This window comes from Eucalyptus grandis, chromosome 2 (assembly GCF_016545825.1).
Source record: "Eucalyptus grandis isolate ANBG69807.140 chromosome 2, ASM1654582v1, whole genome shotgun sequence".
NCBI classification, from domain to species: domain Eukaryota; kingdom Viridiplantae; phylum Streptophyta; class Magnoliopsida; order Myrtales; family Myrtaceae; genus Eucalyptus; species Eucalyptus grandis.
Genome location: NC_052613.1, coordinates 49989614 through 50013619, shown reverse-complemented (window position 1 = coordinate 50013619; position 24006 = coordinate 49989614). Strand labels below are relative to the sequence as shown.

Here is a 24006-nt window from a genome sequence, read left to right as displayed (position 1 = left end):
TCTCATCTGCTTATTCGATGATTTACGTATTTATCTTTCCATATTGGAAACGACTTAATTTCCGACAGATCATATCAACATGTTAAGGAAGATGAGCACTCCTGTCAACTGCTTTCGAGACCATTCAATGAGATCAGTGGGCCTTACAGAATTCATATATCCGTGAAAGTCGAAAGGGTTGATTAAATTTCAGTGACAACAAGAGGCTTGCGTCTCTCTTAATTAAAGAGAAAACACACTTCAGCGCGTGTAACTGGGGCAATGGTATCATACATCGAACAAACTCATCGGCTCACCACACTGAATATTTTCTACTTGATGTGATTGCCATTGCGTACAATTGTGCATGCTAAACATATCCTTATCGTCATCAGTATTCCATTAGTATGCCATACGGGGTTCGCCCATACGTACGATTCGTAATGGATAGAAAAGTTTCTACATTAGCAGGGTGTAACCATTCTATTCTCAAAAATAATTTTTGATCAGAAATTATTATTTTTTATTTTGTTCCTAAGAATAATTTTTAAGCATTTTAAGATAGGGTTAATACCTTAAAAACCTCAAATTGGTACACTTGTGACAAATTTACCCCAAATTATTTTTTGACCATGAAAAACTCCAAACGGGTACACTTGTGACAAATTTACCCGACTAACTATAAAAAACCTTAAAATTTGGTATATTTATGACAAATTTACCCCAAATTAATTTATTCGACCAAAAAACCCTAACCTGATAAATTTGTGACTAATATACCCTCCGAAAAATTAGATTAATAACACAAAAAAAATCACAAAAATTATAAACTATGACAAACAGTGTAAAATCCCAAATTGATATACCGGAGTCAATTGTCACGTGTTATTTAACTTTATAATTTAACAAGAAAATTTAACTAAAACTAACAAGAGGGTAAATTTGTCACAAGTGTACTGGGTTTAGGGTAAATTTGTCAAAGGTATACCAGTTTGGGGTTTTTGGTGGTCAAAAAAATAGTTTGGGGTAAATTTGTCATAGGTGTACCAGTTTAGGGTTTTTCAAGGTATTAACTCTTTAAGATATTTGGTAAATGTCTAAAAATTTTATTCCCATAATAAAATTGCATTTGGTACCATTATGAAAATTTCCAATCCAAATCATTTTCTTTTAATTTTTTAATAATTTTTATTACTTTTTTTTCTTTTCTTTTCTTTCTCTTCTTCTTTTTCAAGGTTTGCCAAGATAACTGGCGATCGGCCAGACGAGGGCTAGCAGCCTCACTAGAACATCATTGACCCTCAGCAAGGCTAGGTCTTATTGGCTAAGCCTTGCCAACAGTGGGCAAGCTCGACCTCGCTAGATCTAAGCTAAATCAAGCCTCAACCGGCTAGGTGAGGCTCGGCCGGGTGGCTGGGAGAGGCCGGGCGAGGCCCCTTAGCCATTAGCAAGGTTGCCAGACCTCACCCAACCGATTGTCAAGAACTGGTGGCGATGGACAACGGCGTTAGCGGCAGTAGCAGTTGAAGAAGCAGAGAGAGGAAAGAAGAACAAGAAAAAAAGAAAAAGAAAAAAAATAGGTTGATTTAATTCTAAAATTGTTCCGGAAATAAAGAATAAACTTTTATTTTACTTCTCGATTATGTTCCAAATCCACTTCCGGGAACAAAAAAATAGAAATTTGTTCTCGGAAACAAAATTTTACAAAATTGATTTCTATTCTAAATTTACTTTCAGAAACAAAAGAATAAAAGTTTTCACTATTTGGTGATTACCAAATGCACCTTTAATAGCTACTTTGATGGCACACTTCTAATTTCTCGAATAATTGCTTTATCTCATCAATTTATATGACGCTAAATTTTCCAACTTTTTGTCATATCAAAAGGGAATTTTAATCAGAGCATTGAAGTTCTCTACTGAAATGGTAATCTTGCTCATGCTATTCTAGCAATGATTCGTCTTAATCGAATTTGTGGATTCCACGATAGGTAGGAGTTTTGACTCTTCCGATACAACACCTTCCGGATTCAACATGAGGCCAAAAAGAAACTTACAAGAAATCCCTTGCATGGATGCTACCAGACAACGTAGAGATGTAGAACTTAATCTCCACGAGAAATATCGTCGGTTATCTTTTCTGAACCATGTAGTTTCATTCTTGTCTGGTTGCTGCTGGACTGGGCGGTTCAAGTGGCCTGCAATGACCTGCCATCTTTTATGTCATTACATGAATTCTCATGGATTCACTTCCCAAACGCCTTCCCACGGATTGAAAAGAAAATTAGAACTCTACGTTCTCATTACAAGTTTGGTTCGGTCATTCCTTGCTTTCAAGGGATTTCCTTCCTGTTTCTGACTCCTAAAATTTCTCCCTCTTACCAACGGCAGTGTCTTCTCACTGTGTCACCTTCAATTTCAGTCTTTGGACAACCCATCGGTTTCGAACTGAATCCTTCATTTTCTTGATTTTAAATGAGGTAAATTGCATCAGTCTTCGATTTTCCCATCCATTTGTGTGATTGAATTACCCTGTATGTGAGTGAACGAGCACGTTTTCTTTAGTAAAGAAGTTGAGCATGTGAACAGAAAAGTCGAACACGCATGATATCATCTTCTAAATCTTTTCTTTGGCTGAGATTTGATTTAAGTTATATGTTCCTGAACAGAGAGTATGGATTTATGGGTTGTGGCAGCAGCTGCTGGCGCCGGTTATGCCGCGAAGCATTGGCGCAACATCTCGTCTCAGGAAAGGGAAGAGTCTTCATCTGAGCCATTTTGTAATGACTTTAGATTTAGACAAGCCAAATTGAAGAGCTTTCTACAGCAAATCAGGGAGTCTCCTTTGCACAGACTGGCTCTTGCCCAAGTCGATGACCATAATGCTTTCGGGGGCAAGTTTTGGGAATTCGACAATTTCAACGGCGATCATGAAGAGAGAAAGAGGCCTGCAAATTTGGGTAGCCATCTTAATCACGACGTACTATCGCTGATTAGTTACCAGCCAAGCTTACCTGAACATGAGAGTCCTCATGAATTCGGAGTGGTTATCCAAGGACATAGAGAGTCTGGTGACGAGTTTTTTCAGGGTTCAAGAGCTAAAAAAGGCAGTAGGTCCAATGGGAGCAGGCAGTTTAGGATTGCTGTGTCTGATGAAATAGCACTCGAGCCTGTCGATTCATTCGGGGATTTCATCGATATCGATGCTCAGTTTTATAGTGAATATGTTAGAACCAAGAGGAGTGAGCATGACACGCTCGTATCGCCCTCTAAATCTGTGGTGGGGCCTCTGCTGGTTACTGATGGGAGCCAAATAATCATAAGCAGGACCAGCGGCGGTTTCTATGTGGAGAGCGAAAATGGGAGAAAGATGCGTCGAGAAGAAGGTGAATTGAATCAGGTAGAGACAGTTTCAAGACATTTGGAGCTTCCCGAGATTGGTACCCAAAAGTCGTCGAGAAGACAGAAGCCAAGTACTGGCAAGAGGAGTTCTACAGGGTCAAGCTCTAGCGTAAGCGCATTTGCCAGTTCATTGCAATCACAAGGTCTATTCTTCTCCTCCATGTTCTAATTATCTACACAAAAATTATGAAGAATCTTAGGACTTTCTTTGTATATTCACTAATTCTTATATGACTATCGTGTTTATCGATGCGGTGTGTCCTCCTCAGGGTTCTCCAATCGAATGATGCTTTTCTCTCTCGGTTTAACAATTGGCGTGATGACCAGTGTAGTGGCAAATAAGAGGGAAGTGGACCTATTAGATGAGAGGTTGAGGCAAGCACAAAACCTAGTTCAGGATCTACACGAGGAGCTTGAAATGAAGGACCTGTTAACTGTGGAGGAGATCAACGCCGATGGTCCAAGGATCCCCGGAACCGGTGCTCACCCTTTTGTCAATGGGACAATGACCGCATCTTCCCCTGTCGATGAGATGGATAACTCCTCGAAGGGTCATATGAGAGAGCCGAATGATGGTGCAGCAGAGAAGTCTGATGCAATGAGAGAAATTGAGGCAGAGCTTGAAGCTGAACTAGAGAGGTTGGAGCTGAACGTGAAGCTGACTAGCGTGAAGAACGCATCAGATTTTGTTGAGGTAAGTCTGAATCTACAGTTGAGCTGCACGACATTTTGGCCAAAGTCTCGACTACCCTTTATAGAGTACCTCGTTACCTATGTTAAGTTGTAATTGGCTTTCAAATTTGGAACCCGTAGTGAAACATATGCACATGAAAACAAACGTGACCACCTTGTATCGCCTTTAAATGCTTTAGCATTGGTACAATAACAATTTGATCACGACTAGAGGAAATTTTAATCATTTAGACCCGGTGAGCACCAGTATCGACAGAATCTTAGTGAATTACATTTAGATGAGCATATGAAAAAATGGCTGGCTTGCATGTGTCCGCCACCTCGAATGGGATCCTAGTTTCTGCATGAACTTCACTTTCATCCTGTAACTTCGATCTGTGACATTTGATATAGATGAATTAAATTTGCTCGGGATAAATTTTTCATGCGAATTTGCGCTCGCTCAGGGAGATCTAAGACCAGGAGGAGTCGATTCCCAGCTAGAAAGTATATTAAAATCTGACCACAATGTCAGTGGGAGTTCAGACGGACGACCTTGCTCACCGAATTATGCTGTATCGCCTCAAGACCTGAGTTTGCGTCTTCATGAGTTAATCGAGTCGAGGCATGAGGAACGCATTGCTGAACTTGAGGCAGCCCTCGAAGCTAGCCAGAAGAAGTTGCAATTCCTACTATTCGAGAATGAAAACTGTCAAAGAGATTCAATTGGTGCTATTGCATCAACATCATCTGACCAGGAGAGCCCGGCCCTACCCAACGACACTTGCGAGGCTATTGCACCAACATCATCTGACCAGGAGAGCCCAACCCTACCCAACGACACTTGCGAGACAGACGGACCCTTGGTTGCAGAATTGTTGGTGGAATCTCTGGATGCATATAAGGAGGCTCGAGGAGAGAGTACCAGGATAAGTCAATTAGATGGAGCAGATCAAACACATAGTAGATACAGCATTGAGCATAAAGAGATGGAATCGCATTCTCTTCAGGAAGACCAAATCAACCGGGGAGATAATTTAAGCACAACTAAGGCCGACAAAGGGAGATATCCAGGTAGTCTTCTTCATGAAAATGACAAAAACGGTATGGAATGGACACCAAGGAGCTGGGGATCAAGTTAGATGAGTGCAGAGACATGTGGGAGATATCTATAAGGAAAGTTGAATGTCAACGGCATATGTGGTGGATCAAAGGACCTATTTTATCGATAAATTGATATCACTAAACAACGGTTAACTTGTGATAGATTTCTACTTCCCGTAATTATTGACAATCGATGAGGCATCCATGAGTTAGGACAGTCATCTTTTCGTTCTAGCCTGCTTCATCATTCAATAGTAAGGCCTTACCTCAGAATACACAGCTCAAGATAAGAATCAGAGTATATTTGCATTGCAATAAGCTTCGCCGGAAACTTTACAAGGGGAAAACTTTCTTATACCTAAAATAAAGCACAAAGGAGAAGTATAAGCCAGCACAAAATAAACCAGTTATGACGAGAACCCAATGGAAAGCAGATGGATAGTCAAAAATTGTAGCTGCAAAATTCATCCCAAAGATTCCCGTCACAACAGCAAAAATCGTAGCAACAAATGTGGCTGCTGTTAGCAGCAACTCAAATTGTATTAAATGGTTCTGAATGTTTCCCTGAAATGAAAGAGAAAAAAACTCATGAAGCATTAGTTGCAACCAAATGAGATGAAGATAATAAATGCAGACAATAGTACATATTCAATTCTGCTCACCAGTTTGATATTGATCATATCTTCAGTGTCATCGATATACTCCTTAAGCTGCATTGCCAAATAAAAGAGCAAACAGTCTCAGCAACACCGGTCAAGAAAGTAACATGTTCGTTGTTGATTATCTCTAGGAAGCATGTTGAGTCAAGAAAGTACAGTTATTGATGAATAAAATCGAAGACTTTTTTAGGCCTACGAGCAGTCAAATTTCAAGTAGATTTCTGCAAATCAATCACATGGTATTCATTCTTTGGCAAATTTAATAACGATGCCCAGAAAATCATAGAAATGATGAAATATGATCGTAAAGCACACGGAACTAAGAGAGGAGGCTAAGTTGTTTGAAGATGTATTCATTTGAATACATACCGATAACAGTTTGCTGAGAGTGTTGTCAATGACGACAAAGTATGCTTCAAGCAACATCTCCAGCTGATCAATGTTTTCACCAATACTAGAAGAACTCAGAAAGCTTCCATGCTTGCTTGGACTTATGATGCTGCTAAAAGCCCTTTGTAATTTGTGTCTCCCACTGAGCGATGCTACAGGTGAAACAGGTGCTGATTTGGAACCCGACCTAGCCACACCTGAATCATCAGTTTGGATGTACTGATCGCTTACAGAATATGCCTCAGATCTTTGTTTTTTCTCGGTGAGGTACATCTCGGCCATGTCGCCATCATCATCCATGAGATGTTCAATCTCATCTCGGACCTGAATTTGCAAGAATCTTTGTGAAGAGGAGTAACACAACCATAATCATCTGAAGGTGATCAGAATTATCAAATTACCTTCTGAACTCGCTGTGTCAAAGCAAGTAGATGACCCTTGAATCTACGGACCTGCTCTAGGTTAAGAGTACTTACAGATGATATCAACTCCTCCAAAACTGGATAAATTTCCATCTCCAAGTCCTTCACCTGTCAAATATAAAAGCTTCTCATATCATATGTTACAAATGATGGGATGATTTCAAATAAAGAAAGGCAGCTGCATCAGTCTATCAAAGTCACTTTAGTTTGAGTGTCCCTTGGTCATGTTAGATTAACAATATCAGGTCAAAGAATTTGACAATAATCTCCATGATCACTGTTCTTCTTGGGTCCAATTTTTCTGGGGTTATAAGTCTTCCATTATAAACAATTGTCTAGGAAAGGTCCACATATACATACTTCTAACCACACAATTAACAGGCTTGACACATTAAAGAGAAAGAAGAGACTCTCTGATTCATCTTATATCATCAATCAATGCAGAAGTTACTGCATACCTGAGCATCAAGCGACATGCATGTGAGTTCCAAAGCTAGCTCCAGTGCCCTAAATTCGAAAGGTAGGTCATCTGAATTAAGTAGGCAAATGTAAGCAATTTCAAGTGGCATTATCTTTCGTAGAGAAAATATTGATCAATCTAAGCAATAATTTTCTTGGGGAAATTTATTGCATGACTAGTGTATAGTCCAAATAAAAACAGGGCAGCATGTTGAAAACACTTCTTCCTCAGGAAGGCTTGGACTTCTAAAAGCCACTACAAGGACCATATGATCCTCATTTAGTGTCACGGTTTCCATTAGTCAGCTTGGGAAATTATGAAGTACAAGCTGAGATGCATTTGGATCCAGGAGATACTTTACCAGCTTGATCTTTGTTTGTCTGCAGAATCCTGCACAATTCTGACTCATACCGAAGAACACATCCATCCAAGGAATTCATCAGGAAAACCTCCTCCGCTGTGATTATACACCTTATCTGCTCAAGACTGACCACAATGGCTTTCTCTCTCCCTAAAATTGAAGAAGGATAAATGAACAAAGGATCTAAAAGCCGTAGATCTCTCGCCGGCAGAGAGCAATGTCTCATTATGGTAGCTTTGTCTAGCTCCAAAACTTTAGAGTTTCCTTCCTGATCAATCTTTATCCAAGAGCGACTTCCATGACCTCTCTTCTTCACATTAGATATATTAGAAGCACGACTTCCATACCCATCCGCACTAAACCGTGCACCAAATCGAGAAGAAGCAGACTCAGCAATAATGGGTGAGAAGATTGGTCCTTGCCCACCTTCCATGGGACAATAATCGTTCTCTCTGGAGAGGTAACTATGAAATTATGCGAATGGAATCTACCAGCACGCAAACGGGACAACTGCTACCTCAGTGATTCTGTGAATACAGCAAGCTCTCATTCCCAGCCAGTTAAGGACGGAACTCACATAACCATCAATCTTCTTCCTCCAGCCGCCACATTCTCTTAAAGCCCACCTGAATATAGAGTAAACAACAACAACAGTGAGAACTTCCGAGCAATGATCAGCTGACTGAGCGAATCCGGAATTCTCCACTCTCTTGATCCGACAATGCCCACAATGAGCCAAAGTAAAGCTAGAGTTTTTCATTTCAAAAAGCGGCCACAAGAAAAGGGAAACCTCCAAACTCACAAAAGTCACGGCCAAATATATTCTTTCACAATCCCGTTGACCCTCAATTTACTTCCATGTGGTCGAGGCGATTTTCCTAGGATTCGAGAAGGGAAAAACTTCACACACAAAAATAAAAAAGAAAACTGTTCAGAAGCTTAACTCACAGAACATGGAACTGAATCAAACGACGCCAAGAAGAACCCAAGCTGCGAACGCCGCGAAACCCTAGAAGCTCTAATGCCCGCCCAAATCAAACCGACGACAAGCTACGTCAAAACAGAAGAACTGACGCTTCAACCGGGAGTGTCTCTACAATCGCAACGGACGGCAACAGAGCGCAGGCAATGATTGCTTCCGCCCAATTCCCGACACCGAACATGGAAGATCATCGGATTGCGAATGGGATGCAACCGAGACCGGCCACAGGACGCCATTAGCGGAGGCGGAGGATAGAAGAGGCAAACGAAGACGCAGCAGAGCAGCGGCGAGAGCGAGGGCGAGATCAAGATTGGGCAAGAGGAACTGTACCTCTTGGTTTTGTGAAGATCGCCAAACCAATCGTGTCCGACAGAGAAAGAGAGAGAGGGCGGGCGGGTTCGATGTCGCGGAAGCACAGAGAGAATCACCGCACCGAGGAGCAAGCGCGGAGGTGGTCCAGCCAAAGACCGGTCCTGGATAGAGACACCGCGCACCCACGTCGTATTTTTTGGAGCTTTGTGCTTCCCACGATTCAGTCCTTACGATGTTACGTTTTTCCGTCATTCTTTAATTTGGCTTCGGAGCCTGTACCATTCCTTTCGTAACGTAAGCGGGGTGTTGCGTTATTGTATAATATTTTTGACAGCATGTCCTAAATACTATTAATATGACTTATCAACTTAAATTTTTTATTTAAGCTTTCTAACATATATCACGTGATAGTTGAGACTAAAGTGAAAAAAACAATTATAGAATAGTGGAGTAGTTGCCTAACCAAGATGGGGGGAGAAAGTATCTTCAATTGGCTATGACAATGGTGGTGCCACGCCTCGACTAATGAAGACCGGCATGTCTATCCGATTTTTTCATCCTATTTCTCATTCTTGTTTATTTGTTCGTTCTAGTGTTTTAGTGATCGTCTAATTCTTTTAAGAAAAAGGTTGAGATTAATATCTGATTTTTAAGATATAAGTGCTACCATAGTCTCTAATTTCAGAAACCTTCTAAAGATGAGAGAATTCGTGAAAAATATTTAAAAATCTTCAACCACTCGTAATGAGATTTAATAATACTATTTAGACTCGGTTTCACTCCAAAAATTTCTCATTCGTCAAGCGTAAGTTTCGTCGATAAGCGAAGGTGGTCGAGAAAGATTGCAGGCGAGTAATGATCATCTCCCTTTTTTGTTGAGATGGCAGCTGGCCTAACTATTTCTTTAGGAGATTTGGAGCAAAGCTAGCTCAGGTTCAAAGACGTATTCTTGCTTCGGCGAAAAGGGTCGGGATGCCGGGAGGGCGTAGAACAGCCTCTTCTCGGTGGAGTATATGACTTCCTCGTACGAAGCGCAACGGCCAGGCAGGAGATCGGGGAGAGCCCAGGGCAAGTGAACTCCGTCTTCATGGCCAAGGAGGCGGGCTTGAGCTTGTGGGAGAGGCTGGAGCAGACGTACTGGAGGGTCGTGACAGCCAGGAGGGGGACGATGGGACCGTGGGGGGAAGAGAAATGAGGGCGCGGAAGAGGTAGGAAAACCGGGTTTTCAGGTCGACGAGGAAGAGCCAGCCGTGGGCAAAGCCACCCCAGCCGGGGCTCCCTGGACAGCACGACGTCCTGGTTCCACTGGCCGAACCGGTCGGTGGCGGCACCCCGCCGCCGCATTGTCCATCAGGTGGCTAAACAGGTAGCGGCTGATGCTTTAACCAAAATCCTCAGTTGCCGAGCCGCACTGGTTTTGTAGCCGGATACAGAATGTGGGCATAAGCAGCCACGGAGGCGGGAAGGAGGGGCCAGCCGGAGGCGGCAGACGCCGGACGACACCTCGATGCCTCACTCTGCGCATGGGCGAAGGATTGCGATATGAAACCTCCCCACCATTTTTGCTTCCAGGTTCATATTGTGCCGCTTCAAAGGCACATTTGCTTAAGCAGCGAGGGAAACGGCCTTTTGCCTGCTTAGTATGAATCTTCTTGCTCAGTTCTATTTAGACCTAATTTTCTCTATGATTTCTTTTCTTGTTCTAACCACTTTTGCTATTCATTTCTCGTAGACGTTGGAGTCAAATAGCTCTTGTTAGTTTAGTTGATTTCAATTTTCTTTTCCCAAACCACACTCTTCAACGTTCGGTTTGATTTGGACCGCAAACCAAACTGTGATCATCTCGCATCAGATTAAACTGTCCAAAATCACCCCAGCGGATAGCATCAACTCTTAAAACTCAAAGTCTTAGAAGAGCCCAAGATCCATAAAAAAATCAATGATGATTCTAGGTAAATGATGTGGTCAATTCCATTGAATAACTTTTATTAATCCCATCAAATAACTTTTGTACGGAATTCATCATCTTCAAGCCAAAAGGCTAAAAGGATATAGTACTTTAAGGGACTCTGTAATAAGGGCACGTTTGGTAACGATTCTGTTCTCGGGAATAGATTCTGATAAGAAATTATTCTTTTTTATTTTGTTTTCAGTAACTGATTCTAAGCATTTTAAGCCGTTTGGTAACTGTCCAAAATTTATAATTCTGAAATAGAATTATGTTTGGTATGGTGCTCACATTCATTCCAAATCAATTTCTTTTAATTTTTAAATAAATTTTTTACTTTTTTACTTTTCTTTTCTTTTCTTTTTTCCTTTTTCTCATCTTCTTCTTCTTCTTTTTGTGGCCGGTCGCCGAACCGGCGACCGATCAGACAAGGGCCGACAACCTCATCGGAGCATCGCCAGCCCTTGTCAGTCGAGCCTCACTGGCAACTGAGCGAGCCTCGCCAATGGCCGGGCGAGCCTCACCGAGGCTGGGCGTCGCGAGGAGCCTCACCTGGCCACCGGCAGGGCTGGGCGTCATGAGGCTTGCCCAGCCCCGGCGAGGCCGAGCCTCGCCGGTGGCTAGGCTTGCCTTTAGGAGCTCGTCGGACCGGGCGGCGGCGGTGGTGTGGTGGCGGTTGCGAGATTGCCGAAGGAAGAAGAAGAGTTCTTGGTTTTGATTCTCAAATTTGTTCTTGGAACAAGAATCAACTTTTTTTTTTTTATTCTATTCCCAATCTATTCCTGGAAACAAAAATTTTACTAAACGCGATTCTAAGCCCAAACTGATTCTCGGAACAAAGAATCAAAATTTGGCCCTGTTTATATAGTTACAAAATAGGGCCTAACTAGCCAAAAAAATAATTATTTCTATTCTTTTGTTTCCTTGAACAAAAATTGAACAAAAATTCATTTAATAAAACTTTTATTCTTAAGAATAAAATCAAGAAGTAAACAAAAGTTTCTTCTTTATTATCGGAATAACTCAAAAATCAAGTCAAATTATTTTCTCTTTATTTTTTTCTTTTCTTTCATTTTCTCTTCCTCTTCTTTCTCTAGCTAATCACTAGCCACGGCAGTGACGAGCGATTGGCTAGACAAGGACCTCGTCAGGGGCTAGCTAGGCTCCCTTGAGGCCGACACTAGTGACCGGCTATAGAAAAAAGAAGAAAAAGAAAAAATAATAAATTTGTTAAAAAAGTAATTCTATTATAGGAATAAAAAGTTTATGCAATTACCAAGTACCTTCGAATGCTTAGAAAATCGTCCAAAAACTGAATTAAAAAAAAACTATTTCTAAATAGAAATTATTCTTGAAAACAAAATTATCACCAACGTACCATAAACTCTCTCTTGAAATCTAAACCATCCTATATTCAGTTCATCATTCCCTCCAATCTCACTCTCTGAATAATTTAGAATTGACAAATTCGATTAACGGGTCAATTAATTAAGGACGCGTTTGGTAACAATTCTGTTTTTTAGAACAATTTTTTACCATAAATTTGTTGATTCTACTCCCAAGAACAATTTGAGCAAAAAAACGCACTTAGTAACTATACAAATTTTTATTCCGAGATAGACATACATTTGGTAGAATCCTTAAATTCTTTTATTTCTTTTAATTTTTTAAATAATTTTATTATATTTTCTTAATTTTCTCTTTTTTTCTTAATTTTCTTTTCTTTTTATGTTCTTCCTCTTTTTTTTTTTTCTTTATAGCCAGTCACCTTAAATTCTTTTATTTCTTTTAATTTTTTAAATAATTTTATTATATTTTTCTTAATTTTCTCTTTTTTCCTCTTTTTTTTTTTGTTCTTCCTCCTTTTTTTCTTTATAGCCAATCACCTTAAATTCTTTTATCTCTTTTAATTTTTTAAATAATTTTATTATATTTTTCTTAATTTTTCTTTTTTCCTTTTCTTTTTCTGTTCTTCCTCTTTTTTTCTTTATAACCGGTCACCGGCCACAGGTCCGATGAGCTCACCGGAGCCTCGCCGGGCCAAGGTGAGGTCCGACAAGGCTCGCCCAAGCAGCGCGAGCGAGGCTCAGCCTTGCCTTGCGGTGGCTCGACGATGCCGACCTAGAGGTGGCCCAGTAAGGCCGAGCCTCACCATGACTCAGCATCACCGGCCATAGCCGACATCGGCAACCAACCAAAAGGAAGAAAAAGAAAGGGAAAGAGAAAAAAAAGAAAAAAATAGGAACAAGATTCTAGAAATTGTTCCAATGAACAATAAATTATCTTTTTGTACTTCTTGATTCTATTTCAAATCCATTCCAAAAACAAAAAAAATAAATTTTATCAAATAGATTTTTATTCTTTTTTCATTCCGGGAAATAAGGGAACAAAAATAGTTGTTCTCCAGAAGGTTACCAAACATGGCCTAAATGATTCTGGGCCGCAAAATCCGAATGCCGAGATCAATTTCTTCTATGGTAAATGTACAGATTTGATCATACAGCGTTCAATATTTGTAAACAATATGAAACATGCTCAATCTTTCGAATAACCCTCTCCTTTCTCCCTCCCAAACCAATTTTAAGGGGTGTTATGAAGCAACAGATGAGCAAAAGACTTCACTGCGGAAAAGGACCTGGGTTCGGGTTTATGACAATTTGCCTGAGAGGGTGGGCGACCTCACCTCCGCCGGCGTGCCTCACAAACTCTGCCGGAGAGTGGAAATTCCCATGGCACACGCACATTATTCGGACTTCCTCCCCTTTCCCATACTTGTAGAGGATCCCGTCGACCCTCCGCCCGTTTGGACCCTCACCCTTCGTGAAGACACAAGGCATGTCCTCCATCGTGCTGGCGCTGATTTCCTTGCCCCTGCTCTCAGAAGAATCGGGTCTCTGGGTGCTAGTCATCTGTTCTACTGAGACCCCCCCAGATGAACTGACAGTGTCCTGACTAACCCGCCGTTGCAGTGTCTGACTGCCAAGAGAGCTTCTTGCATCGCTGTAGCCGCTTGATCCTGACATAGAAGATACAGATGGTGAGCTTAGCCAGTAATTAATTCTCCATTATTCTTGTTCTTTATATTTTTTGCCCTCGACATACGTTAGTTTCATAGCAAGGGCAAAATAAAGAAAAAAAACTTTGTCTAGTTGTACAGGTTCTGTTTGTCAGCATCTAGGAGCTAATTTTGACTTCACGTTTTGAAGGATTCAAGAATCCATGTGATCATATATGTCAAAAGATCAAATAAACAACAAACATGAGTCCACAAAATTTACAACAAGACAAAAGTCAAACATAGAAGCCCCTCCAGAGGACATTATATGACATGAAGTATGCAAAATGAACCGAGCTATCAGCAGAAGAGGCAGAAAATATACACGCATTTCCCAGGGTGAGAAGCTTCACAATATCCAAATCCAATGGATTACTGTGCGCACTGGGGTGACTAGTATTACCTAAAAGATTCAGTATTGAAGTTCCATAGTTACTTTAGTAGCAACATCTTCTGCAGAATATCTGTTCTCATCCTTGATTTTGGCCCGATAAGTTAGGAATTTTCACAGATACAGAAACACAGCAAGAGACCATTCCCACTAGACTCCCGATTCGAATAAGCACCACCTCATTGGCTCTTTCAAACCCCAATTGCACTCGGTTACTATTCTCTCTCTATTGTCCTTAAATGTACAATCTGCTGGAAATCTTGTCTAATACACATTGATAACTGCTATTCGCAATTGAAAGCTAGAAAACAACACTTTTTATGAAATGAGAAGCATCAAATTACCATCAGGACGATCTTTCTTGCTGTTCAACTATAATCTCTTGGACTTCCTCTAATATCCTTCCTTGGAAGTTTCATGAATCGCTTTCCATAATTTTTATGCATTCTAAGAGCCTTCCATAGTCTCCAATAGCGGTTTCAAGCTACAAGTCACCGACATTGCAAGACAAACTTGATCTTGCGCCAGACCCCATGGGTTGGATTAGGCGCAACTTACCCATACCATCCGAAGTGTAAACTGTTACATTTTGAGCCAATAACCTGGACTTCAGTTTAAATCATACCAGGTCCATCAGGTGAGCAGGGTCCTTCATGAGCCTAACCTTCCTTGTCGAAATAATAATTGTGCTTTTTGAACTACAAGCACATTTACATCCCAGGATGCAATCATTTGTTTTTAATCTTTCTCAAAAGGATAAGTATATAGATGGCATAGGCAAACTGCTAAATCAGTGGGAACCGAAGGTTGGTACAGCCAAGTGTGCTTAGTCTCTCTCTCTCTCTCTCTCTCTCTCTCTCTAAGCCCAAAGAACTGTCCTTCGACACTCTTTAAGCATGTCAGAAAAAAGACTATTCAACTGTTACTACGTCAATGGTGAATTGCATTCTTTTAAAGGGGATAGATAACTCAATATTTGACTGGAACCAAAGCGGAGGCATGAACTAGAAGGTAATTTTCCATTTTACCGTAAGCTTCTGCAGAAATAAAATTCATTGTATAGCTGAAAATGCACTTTTATCACTCCAACAGTTTGACAGCATCACAAGAAAGTGAACCAATGTAACTACTAAAATTATCTTTCCTTCCACAGCATTTGATAACCAGGAATGTCCAAGAGGGATTCTAGGAAACTAGATTTGAAGTCCTTTCTGAGATCGCTACTTCAAACAATTTCGATGTCACACCACCAAATTTTAGCGGGCCCTATCTAGCTAAACTCCAGCTCGCTGTACTGAAAATAATAACAGGTATCTGCTCATCAGTCTTCGAAAATAACCATCCTGATTAAGCATTTTTTAATTTAGGAGTAGGCCACGTTTGCTTCAAATAGTTTTCACTTCAAGAATAATAATTCCCTGAGTAAGACCAGCGGTATATTAATCTCCGGAGGAGCCACACCTAAAATGTCTGGATTCCAAGGTTAGAACCATGTCGTACTTTGAGCCAAATAATACTCAACTAAAATGAATTTGTAGATCAGAAATTCCAGTGATTGCCTATACCCTCTCATACAAAAATCTTGTCCAGCACGTCTCAGAGCTCCACCCCCATTTTTTACTCTCAGTTCCAACGTGTTACATTGTCCTATCTGGACTCTTGGTTCTTCAGTTCATCCTAAATGAGTCTAAGCTGGAGCTGACTCCACAGGCAAATCAACACGGCACTAGGGAAAGAATTAGTTGCTATTATAAAAATGTGAGCCTGAAATGTTCCTAGTGTTACGTGAAAATATCTAGAAAGGAGACTTTCTGATTTACTTACAACCAGCAATGAACTCACATCTTCGGGCTGCTTGGTGGCCAAGAGATTATAGCAACAGTCCTAGGAATTCACATGGTCTTTGTCAAGACCAGTATACCTCAACTTAAGGCTTTCAAATCAGCTTTTTTTGTTGCCCTATATTTGACATATATCGTCGATATTCTTATCAATGGAAACTCTATAGACTCCCAGATTGCAGCACCCGATCAATCCACACCATTCAATCACACACTAACCTTGTTTTCTGCTTTCTTCCAACTTGATGGAATGTAACACCCAATATATGATTCGGATGGACAAAAAATGCCGAGCCATCATTCGCTTAAAACCTACCTAAGCAGGATATCAAACACAAAAACAACCCAAGAACACAGCTAATTTCATTTCTTGTACACGTTCTTCCATTAATGCCTATGGGAATATGTTCCTCTAGGAACAGAATCATCCAAGCCAAAGTCAATCCGACTCTCAGTGATAGACCTAAAACAACCAAAACAAAGACCCCAGCAAAAAGGATAGACACAAAAATGGAACTTTTTTAGGCCAGGCTTACCTACCAAAACAAGAAATATCCAGAGACAAATCCAGAGGAAAAAAAAAAAACAACTACAGACACCGACAACTTCAAATTGCACAAATTCCGCACGAAGTAGATAAAACCAAATCCTTAAGTGTCCACAAAAACGGCGACAAGAACACGCAAACAGCGAGGACATTACCTTGTTTAGCAGCCAGAACACCCACTTGGGTCTCGATCTCGAGCCTGTCATCCTTCACGCTCCGCTGCTTCTCCGACCGCCTCCGCTTCGCCTCCATCCGCCGCAGCGTCTGCAGCTCCTTCCTCTTCCTCCATTGCTCCTCCGTCTCCGTGGGCAGGGAGCTGCTCCTCACCAGAGCCGTATAGGACGGCGCGGGCGGCGTCGTCGTCGTCGCCGCCGAATCGTCCTCCCTGAACAGCGGGAACGACCCGGCAATGGAGGACGACCGGGTCAGTCTCTTGGAGCTCTTGTCGACCCCGAATCGACCCCCCAGCGAGAGCCCTAGGCTCAGCTCGAGCTCCTCTGTTTCTTGGTTCGGCGTCTTGTACTCCGACGATGGCTGCGACTGCGTCGCGGCGCCGCTACTAGCTGCACCCCTGCTCGACGACGTAAACCTCTGGAGCAGATCTCTGGGGAACCGCTCGAGACGCAGGGAGACGTTCTCCATTGAACTGGTCCTCCCAACGTCCTTCTTGTCGCCCATGTCCCCTGCTCTCGTCACTGAAACGGACGCTCGCCCCCGCTCTGCCTATGACTCGGGCGATGAGCTGCGCAACGATACTGGCCTGTCGAGGGGAAGAGCCGTTCCATTTGCAGGAGCAGCTCGCGTTTCTGGTCCAAGACCCGTTGCGGAAGACGGGCGATGGATCATAAAAATCAAGAACCCAGATAATGTTCGGACCAAGATGGAAAATTTTTCCGAGATTTTCTTCCCCTTTTCAGTAACGGGGAAAGAAAATAATGGGCAGCGATTATCGTCCCGTTTCACTGACCATTACCGCACAGAGAGAGAGAGAGAGAGAGAGGGTAAAACCCGAAGTGAAGGAGGAGAAGAAATATCTGAAAAAAAAAAAATAGAAGAGCAGGGAAGCAGGAGGAAGGGGGGAACAGAGGAACTGAAAGCGGAAGGGCAAATGGAATGGGGTACGTGCTAGAGAGAGAGGGAGACGGGCGGGGAGAGAGAGGTAGGGAGAGAGACAGCGAGGGTGATTTGACGAAAATGCCCCTGGGGAGAGGCGTCTGGACAAGAAAGTACCCAGACAGGACAAGTGTCGATCCTGAAGTCGCTCCCGGACGACACGTGGTCTGACCGAGCACGGTTGCGCACTGGCCATTGCCCCACCCCCCCCTTCTTCTTTTTCTATTATGAATCTTCTCTTTCTTCTCGAGACAGATGTGTTTTCCCAAGGAGAGAAACAAATAAGAAAAAGTTATTTTCATCAGATGAATAATAAAATAAAATAAAAATTAATCGTTTCGTCACAACAAATCATGGATGAAATCTGACGGATAAAAAACCCCCTAAAAATTCGTAGATCATAATAAATTAAACTTTATTATACACACCCAAACTCCCCTTTTTCCAAATAATAAAGAAATGGCCTAGAAAAAGTGGTGCCTCGTTCCTGGTCGGGGGAGTCTATCTATGGTCCAAGGGGGAGCAAGTTGGGGTGGGGGTGGAGGGACACGTGTCTGGGCGCGGAACAGGGCGGGGCTGACTGGAACACGTGTTCCCCCTCGACATGATTGAGGGGTGGAAACCCACGTGTCCGAAATCCCTTGGCTTTTCTAAGATGCGGCGTTGGATTTTGTGCCCCGCGAATTTCTCCCCCCTTCTCCCTTTTGGCCCTGGCCCTGGCCTTCTCCTTAGCTGTCCCTCTGATCGTCGCCCTTTCCGGCAGTATTTTAAAGGAGCCTACTTTCCGTATTTATGTTTCCACGTACCCCCTCCCCCGCGCCATGTTAACATTTCCCGGGGCCGAGATCGAAGATCGGCCAATACTATATTGTCCGAGGTCGCCACGACATGTATTCTACGTATAAATATCTGAGTCGAACCGGATCGGGTTGGGCCGGGCCACCGACCATAGTCGGGCAGGCCAAGCTTTTTCGTATACATCCATTTCGTGCCACCATTCTATTAATCACTCCTAAACGTGGGGTATTCGAACGATTCGCTCGATCGGTATCCGCCTATATTCATGAATCGCGGTACATGTATCGAGTAGAGTTTGATCGATAAAGTAACAAGCATGGTATCGGAATTAGTTTGAGTGATGGTGTAATTCTAGACGCAAGTCTAATTAATCGAACCAATCGCTTCATATATTCCTTTCTACTTTTAAACCTACCTCCTTATCCTTAACGAATGTTAGGTTTCTTATGGTTCATTAAACAAACGCATGTTGAAGAATGTGCATCATGCGATGCCATTTGTCTTATTAACTTTGGTAGTTAATCTAAAACAACAATTTTGGGCTCATTACTTTTTCTAGGATGAGCATGGGTTCAAGATAAAATTGAGAATTAAACCAAACCAGCTAGAAAAAACAATTCGGTTCTAGGTTTCTGTGCTTTCCAATTCCAAAAAAAAGTTGAACCGGTACCATACAATTCTGTTTTCGGTTTATAGGTAAGAAAGGATTATTTATTGGTTGGTCAAAAATTAAAACAATTACTTATCAATTCTACTCACAAGTTTTCCTGTAAAATTCAAAAATGAAAGGATTATTTAGTTTTTTAAACAGACTTCGAAAAATTATATACAACTCAACTATTGTTTTTGTATATATTTTGATCATCTGCAAACCCTTTTCGTTAAAATAAAATTTCAAGTGAAAGCTCGACATGAAAAATTACTCATCCCTAAGGAGAAGCGAAAAAGTTAATGGTCAGCATACTTTAATTAGGGGAAAATTTATTGATCACGGTAATTATAATTACTTGTCGTAGTGATGCTTACCTATCATATGAAAAGAATTTTTGACCCCCGTCTTGCAACTTGGGCGCTACGTCCAAACCCCGCCGCACTTTCAACCGCGATCTACTTCGTATCCTGCGGATGCCTCAGTGAATGATTCTCTCGACCATGTGATGTGCTACATGAATTCCTCGGCATCTATTCCATCGAATTCTTACAAGGGGAGCATTGCCCACCACACGTTCGAACGACCAGGCCACGAGCACTAAAAGTGCAAGACCGTTGTCGCTTGTGTAGGCAGAACTCCGATGTCCCTCGACAAGCTACGTCAACTTTTTGAGCGGTGAAGTAGGTTGAGGTTTGAGCTTCTTTGGTCGAGAGTTATGCACAACCAAGGACCGGCTCCGTGGTTGTGAGGTAGCCTAGTCAGTTGCCGACGTGGCATGCATGTTTTTATTCATATCCAATAAGAGATTGACACATAAACACTGACCTGGAATTAAAAAAATACTAAAACAAGTTTCTCTCTCTCTTCCTCCCTCTCTTTCCCTCTGTTCAGATTTGGCTCGACCTTCGTTCTCTCCCGCCGTCACCACTAGCGGAGTCGCCGGCACCTTGATTAGGCTGAACCCAACGGTGAAGTTGCCGGCCTTAGACTTCATACAAGCTCTCGTCGTCTTCCCCAACGTCTATTCCTTTGAATTTTCTTTTGTTGTTTGAGCTCGCAATCCATGGCCGTCAAGATTTCGAACATGCCGCCTCCTTGCGAGCTATGGATGAGCTAGGCTTGTGGCCATAGATGAGATCAAATTCGGAGGCCTGACTCCAGTCCAGATCTGGACGAGCAATGATCACAAGCCACCATGACAATGAAGGGTTGGCTCGGCCATGGACGAAGCCAACCACGAGTAGAGGGTGGGCAATGATGGAGGAAGATAGAGCTCACCACGAGTACGACGGAGGGGAAGCTTTATTCCCATTGCCATGGTAGTACCATGAGTCGTTGTTGCTCGCGATGGGACTTCCAGATCTACAATCTAGCTGTCTCTGGCTTGGCCGTGGAAGGGTCCAAGCACGAGTCGAGGGCGGTCCATAAGCCGTCATCCTTCCCATTAAAATGGCAGTCCACAAGCCGTCATTACTCGCGATAGGACTTCTAGATCTACAACTTCAGTGACAGTAGCTCATCCATGGCCCCAAGCGACGGCCATCGACTTGCAGATTTGCAACTCCGGTGGTCGACTTACAAATATGCAACTCCGCTCGAAAATTCTCTCCTTGAACTTGGCATTGGCAACTCTGCCGGTAGCAATGGCGGAGGGAGATGAGGAGGTTGGGCTCGAGGTGGCCAAAGACGGAGGAGTAAGGGTAGATGGAGGAAAAAAGTGAGGTGGACTAAAATTTTTATTTTATTTAATTAAATTCATGTTAGTTTATACGTGTCAAATTATGATTAGTTTAAAATGAAAAATGCATGCCACATCAGCAAATGACATGGTGCTTGTGAACCGATGAATTTTTCTCCTCTTGGAGAGTCGCCAACTCATGCGAGGTATTGACCTGGAATTGTCGAACTTCTAGTCGACCTACAATGCTTTACTGGTAAAAGTGATTGACGAGAGGATAGCGATGCTCCGATTAAATGCCATCTCCTAAGCCGTCATCATACTAGATCAAGGTCGGGTCTTCCTTCACCTACCATTAGAGTTGTTTAACTAGTTTTCTTATCGGCGGGTAGCAAAAGTGCACAATTCCCTATTTCTCGACCCTCAAATCATAAAATTAGATAAGGAGAGCTTTTCCTCCAACCGGGGATTAAGGAAAATACGGGACCTTATATCGGGATCCATTACGCACGACCTGTCATTTTGGTACGCGCACAAGGCATGCTTTGTGCTCCGACATCATTTGCGACGGGGGCCACGGCATGAACATAACTCGGAACAACTTGCGGTTCTGCACGAACGCACATACGCATGGAAAAGAAAATGGGACGCCCCCAGCCTTTCTCTCGCTATCTTAGGGGATGTGTCGCTTCCATGTTCGCGAGGATTTTAGTGGGTGGCAATGATTTGAACGACCACCATTTCCGATTTCAAAAAAGGAGAATTCAAAGGGATGATGGGCCATGGAAAACTAGGAATAATTGTTTTTGGGTGATTGAGTGAGGGTAATTAGATCCACGTGTGTGGTGAAGTCCCCTTCCAGTGGGAGATGGTCTGGAAAGTAGGGGACGCGAAAAAGCAGTCTAAATTCAGCTAAACGCCAATTTCCGGGAACCACGTGCACACTGAGTGCATTGCATTTCGCTTTTCGATAAATCAAATCGAAGATCAGATTTAAACTCTCATTGCGCCAATTCACGTGATCAAGGAATCGCTGCCTTTCTTTTTCTTTTCCTTTCCTTTCCTTTTAAGGCTTGATGTACCGGTGGTGTTTGCATTAGCTGTCGATGATGATTTAAGTGTCGCTATACTTCAACTTCGTAACTCATCTTCGTTCTTAATAATTAGACCTATTAAAATGGGCTATAAAATAATACCTTAACTTGTATATATTACCTAAATTGTTTTATAGATTAATTACATTTGGTTAATAGGTTATAAATGGATTTACAACTTACATAGACTGAACTCATTTCGATAACTCTCTTCTCATTCTCTCTCACCCACACTCGGTCTCATGCTCACTTACTTCACGCTCTCAACTCAATTTGGATATAGGTTTTCATAAATTATGTCGAATATTGAAATGTTTTAGCAATACAGGTGAGGATGGGTATGAACAAATTAGCACCACTATTGAAATGTGACATGTGATACAATAGGACACACCGATATGTTATTTCTCAAAAATAGCCTAGAATGAATTTACATGAAAAATATTAATCCATAATTTGTTAATATCATCAATTATTTCAACTTGACATTCCAATTATCCATAAAATTTGGAGAAAAAAACAAGCAATCCATATTCTACTATTAAGTTTAACATTTAACAATAAATACCAAAAAAATTCACATTTTACCATCAAATATAATAATAAGTATTTCCCCCTTATTATTTTTATTAATTTTTATTTTTTACATATTACATTTTGACCTCTTATTTATTGAATTTTGTTAAAGTTGACCTAGTGTGTGTCAAAATTCCGAACTCGTGTGTCAAGAGAGTTGATCACATGCTGGAACGTGGACATATGTCGAATTATCTGACACGACACGACGCTCCTGAAAAGTGTCAATGTTTCTTAGGATATGAACAGCTAGATTTGCGTTACATGGAAAATTATCAAAATTGATTAAATGTGTCTATTTGGATAAGACATTGACCCACTCGTGATCTGCTGTTCGACTTAATCGCATAAACCCATGATTGATTATCATGAAGGGGCTTAAATTTCTCGATGGGCTTCATTAGTGAAGTTTTGCGATTGTACGGTTAGTAAAGCAAGGAAGGCCACGACGCGGTATGACTACGAAACGATCAAAAGCCGTGGGGACACAGAACGATTGCCTCTTGATTTTCTCCTTCAATCATAAGGTGCCGCGATCATTATTACTGGATGACTAGTACAAATGACCCTCGGTGCTTACCACGCGTGCTGAAACCGGAAGACATTTTCTCGATAAAAGAGTATTTCATGCGACTGTTGCATCATTGATGCATTGCAGCAAGTCAATTGTCACTATTGACAAAATAATTGTGTGTGCACGCCATGATGGATAAGGGATTTTTTATCTTTCCGAAAAAGTCACACACGTATATGCACATGTGCATCATTAGATAACACGAAATGATAACAAAGTTGGTTTATCAAACTTGGTGTTTTATCAAATATCACAATTAGAATAGGTATACTTTCATATGCAAATTTTACTCATTTGTAACATGGCTAACCTAAACTCTCGATAACCATGTTTTTATACTTCATGATAGTGATTAGTGACACCAATATTTTTTTCACGTACTAGAAAAGTTATGACATTTACCCTTCCATATCGAGTTCCTCTAACTTTTGTCTCGTATATAACTTATAGAGCTTTCTTGTAATTACTATCATAAAAATAATTACTTATATCACTTGAAATAATTAATTAATAAAAATATTTATATTATCGTCACAAAATTTATAATTAAACATATTTGTGGATGATGAAAATATTTTTTATTTCATTTATCTTCGTAAATGATTTGAGTGATTATAATTTTTTGACTAAATTGATCGAATGACCATATTAACAAATTATCAAAAGGTTTAGAATTACTTAGTAAAATTAAAGAAAAAATTATGACAAAACTGGCCATTGTACACTGGACAATTACCTCCAAAACTAATAACAACACTTGTTTTATAGATGCCCGTATTTAAGAAAATTTATGAATATATTTACTTGTAAGTTGTCACGAGACTAAAGTAGATTTCATTAAATGGTGGATTCTCAAAGATAAGATTAGCTTTAATTGGCAAGCTAATTGATATAATTAAAGAGGGAGAAGAAGGGAGGAGTGCAAGACACGTTGTCGACATTGACGTGAAAGCAAAAGATTCTTTCCCATTTGCGATGCCACGTTTTGGGACATTG

General features: G+C 41.4%; 3 protein-coding genes across 4 annotated transcripts; 1 reads left to right on the top strand and 2 right to left on the bottom strand.

Moving 5' to 3' along the window:
- The first annotated feature begins 2150 nt into the window (after positions 1-2150).
- LOC104433377 lies at positions 2151-5362 on the top strand. Its single transcript, XM_010046098.3, has 4 exons — positions 2151-2459; positions 2649-3524; positions 3651-4075; positions 4521-5362. The coding sequence occupies exons 2-4, from the start codon at positions 2654-2656 to the stop codon at positions 5193-5195; spliced, it is 1971 nt and encodes a 656-aa protein (XP_010044400.2). The 5' UTR covers positions 2151-2459; positions 2649-2653; the 3' UTR covers positions 5196-5362.
- Positions 5363-5438: 76 nt separating this feature from the next.
- Positions 5439-8925, bottom strand: LOC104433376 (magnesium transporter MRS2-5). Of its 2 annotated transcripts, none has more exons than XM_010046095.3 (7): positions 8762-8925; positions 7450-8075; positions 7087-7157; positions 6608-6736; positions 6186-6530; positions 5820-5867; positions 5439-5721 (listed from the first exon to the last, which is right to left on the bottom strand). In XM_010046095.3, the coding sequence occupies exons 2-7, from the start codon at positions 7880-7882 to the stop codon at positions 5491-5493; spliced, it is 1257 nt and encodes a 418-aa protein (XP_010044397.1). In that variant the 5' UTR covers positions 7883-8075; positions 8762-8925; the 3' UTR covers positions 5439-5490. The 2 variants fall into 2 exon arrangements, with proteins under 2 accessions (XP_010044397.1, XP_010044398.1); XM_010046096.3 differs by lacking the exon at positions 8762-8925 and adding an exon at positions 8398-8741.
- A 4199-nt stretch (positions 8926-13124) lies between these two features.
- LOC104433375 (ninja-family protein AFP3) lies at positions 13125-17632 on the bottom strand. The gene is made up of 2 exons (XM_010046094.3): positions 16681-17632; positions 13125-13707 (listed from the first exon to the last, which is right to left on the bottom strand). Exons 1-2 carry the CDS (start codon positions 17201-17203, stop codon positions 13310-13312), a joined length of 921 nt encoding a protein of 306 aa, XP_010044396.2. The 5' UTR covers positions 17204-17632; the 3' UTR covers positions 13125-13309.
- Positions 17633-24006: the final 6374 nt, after the last annotated feature.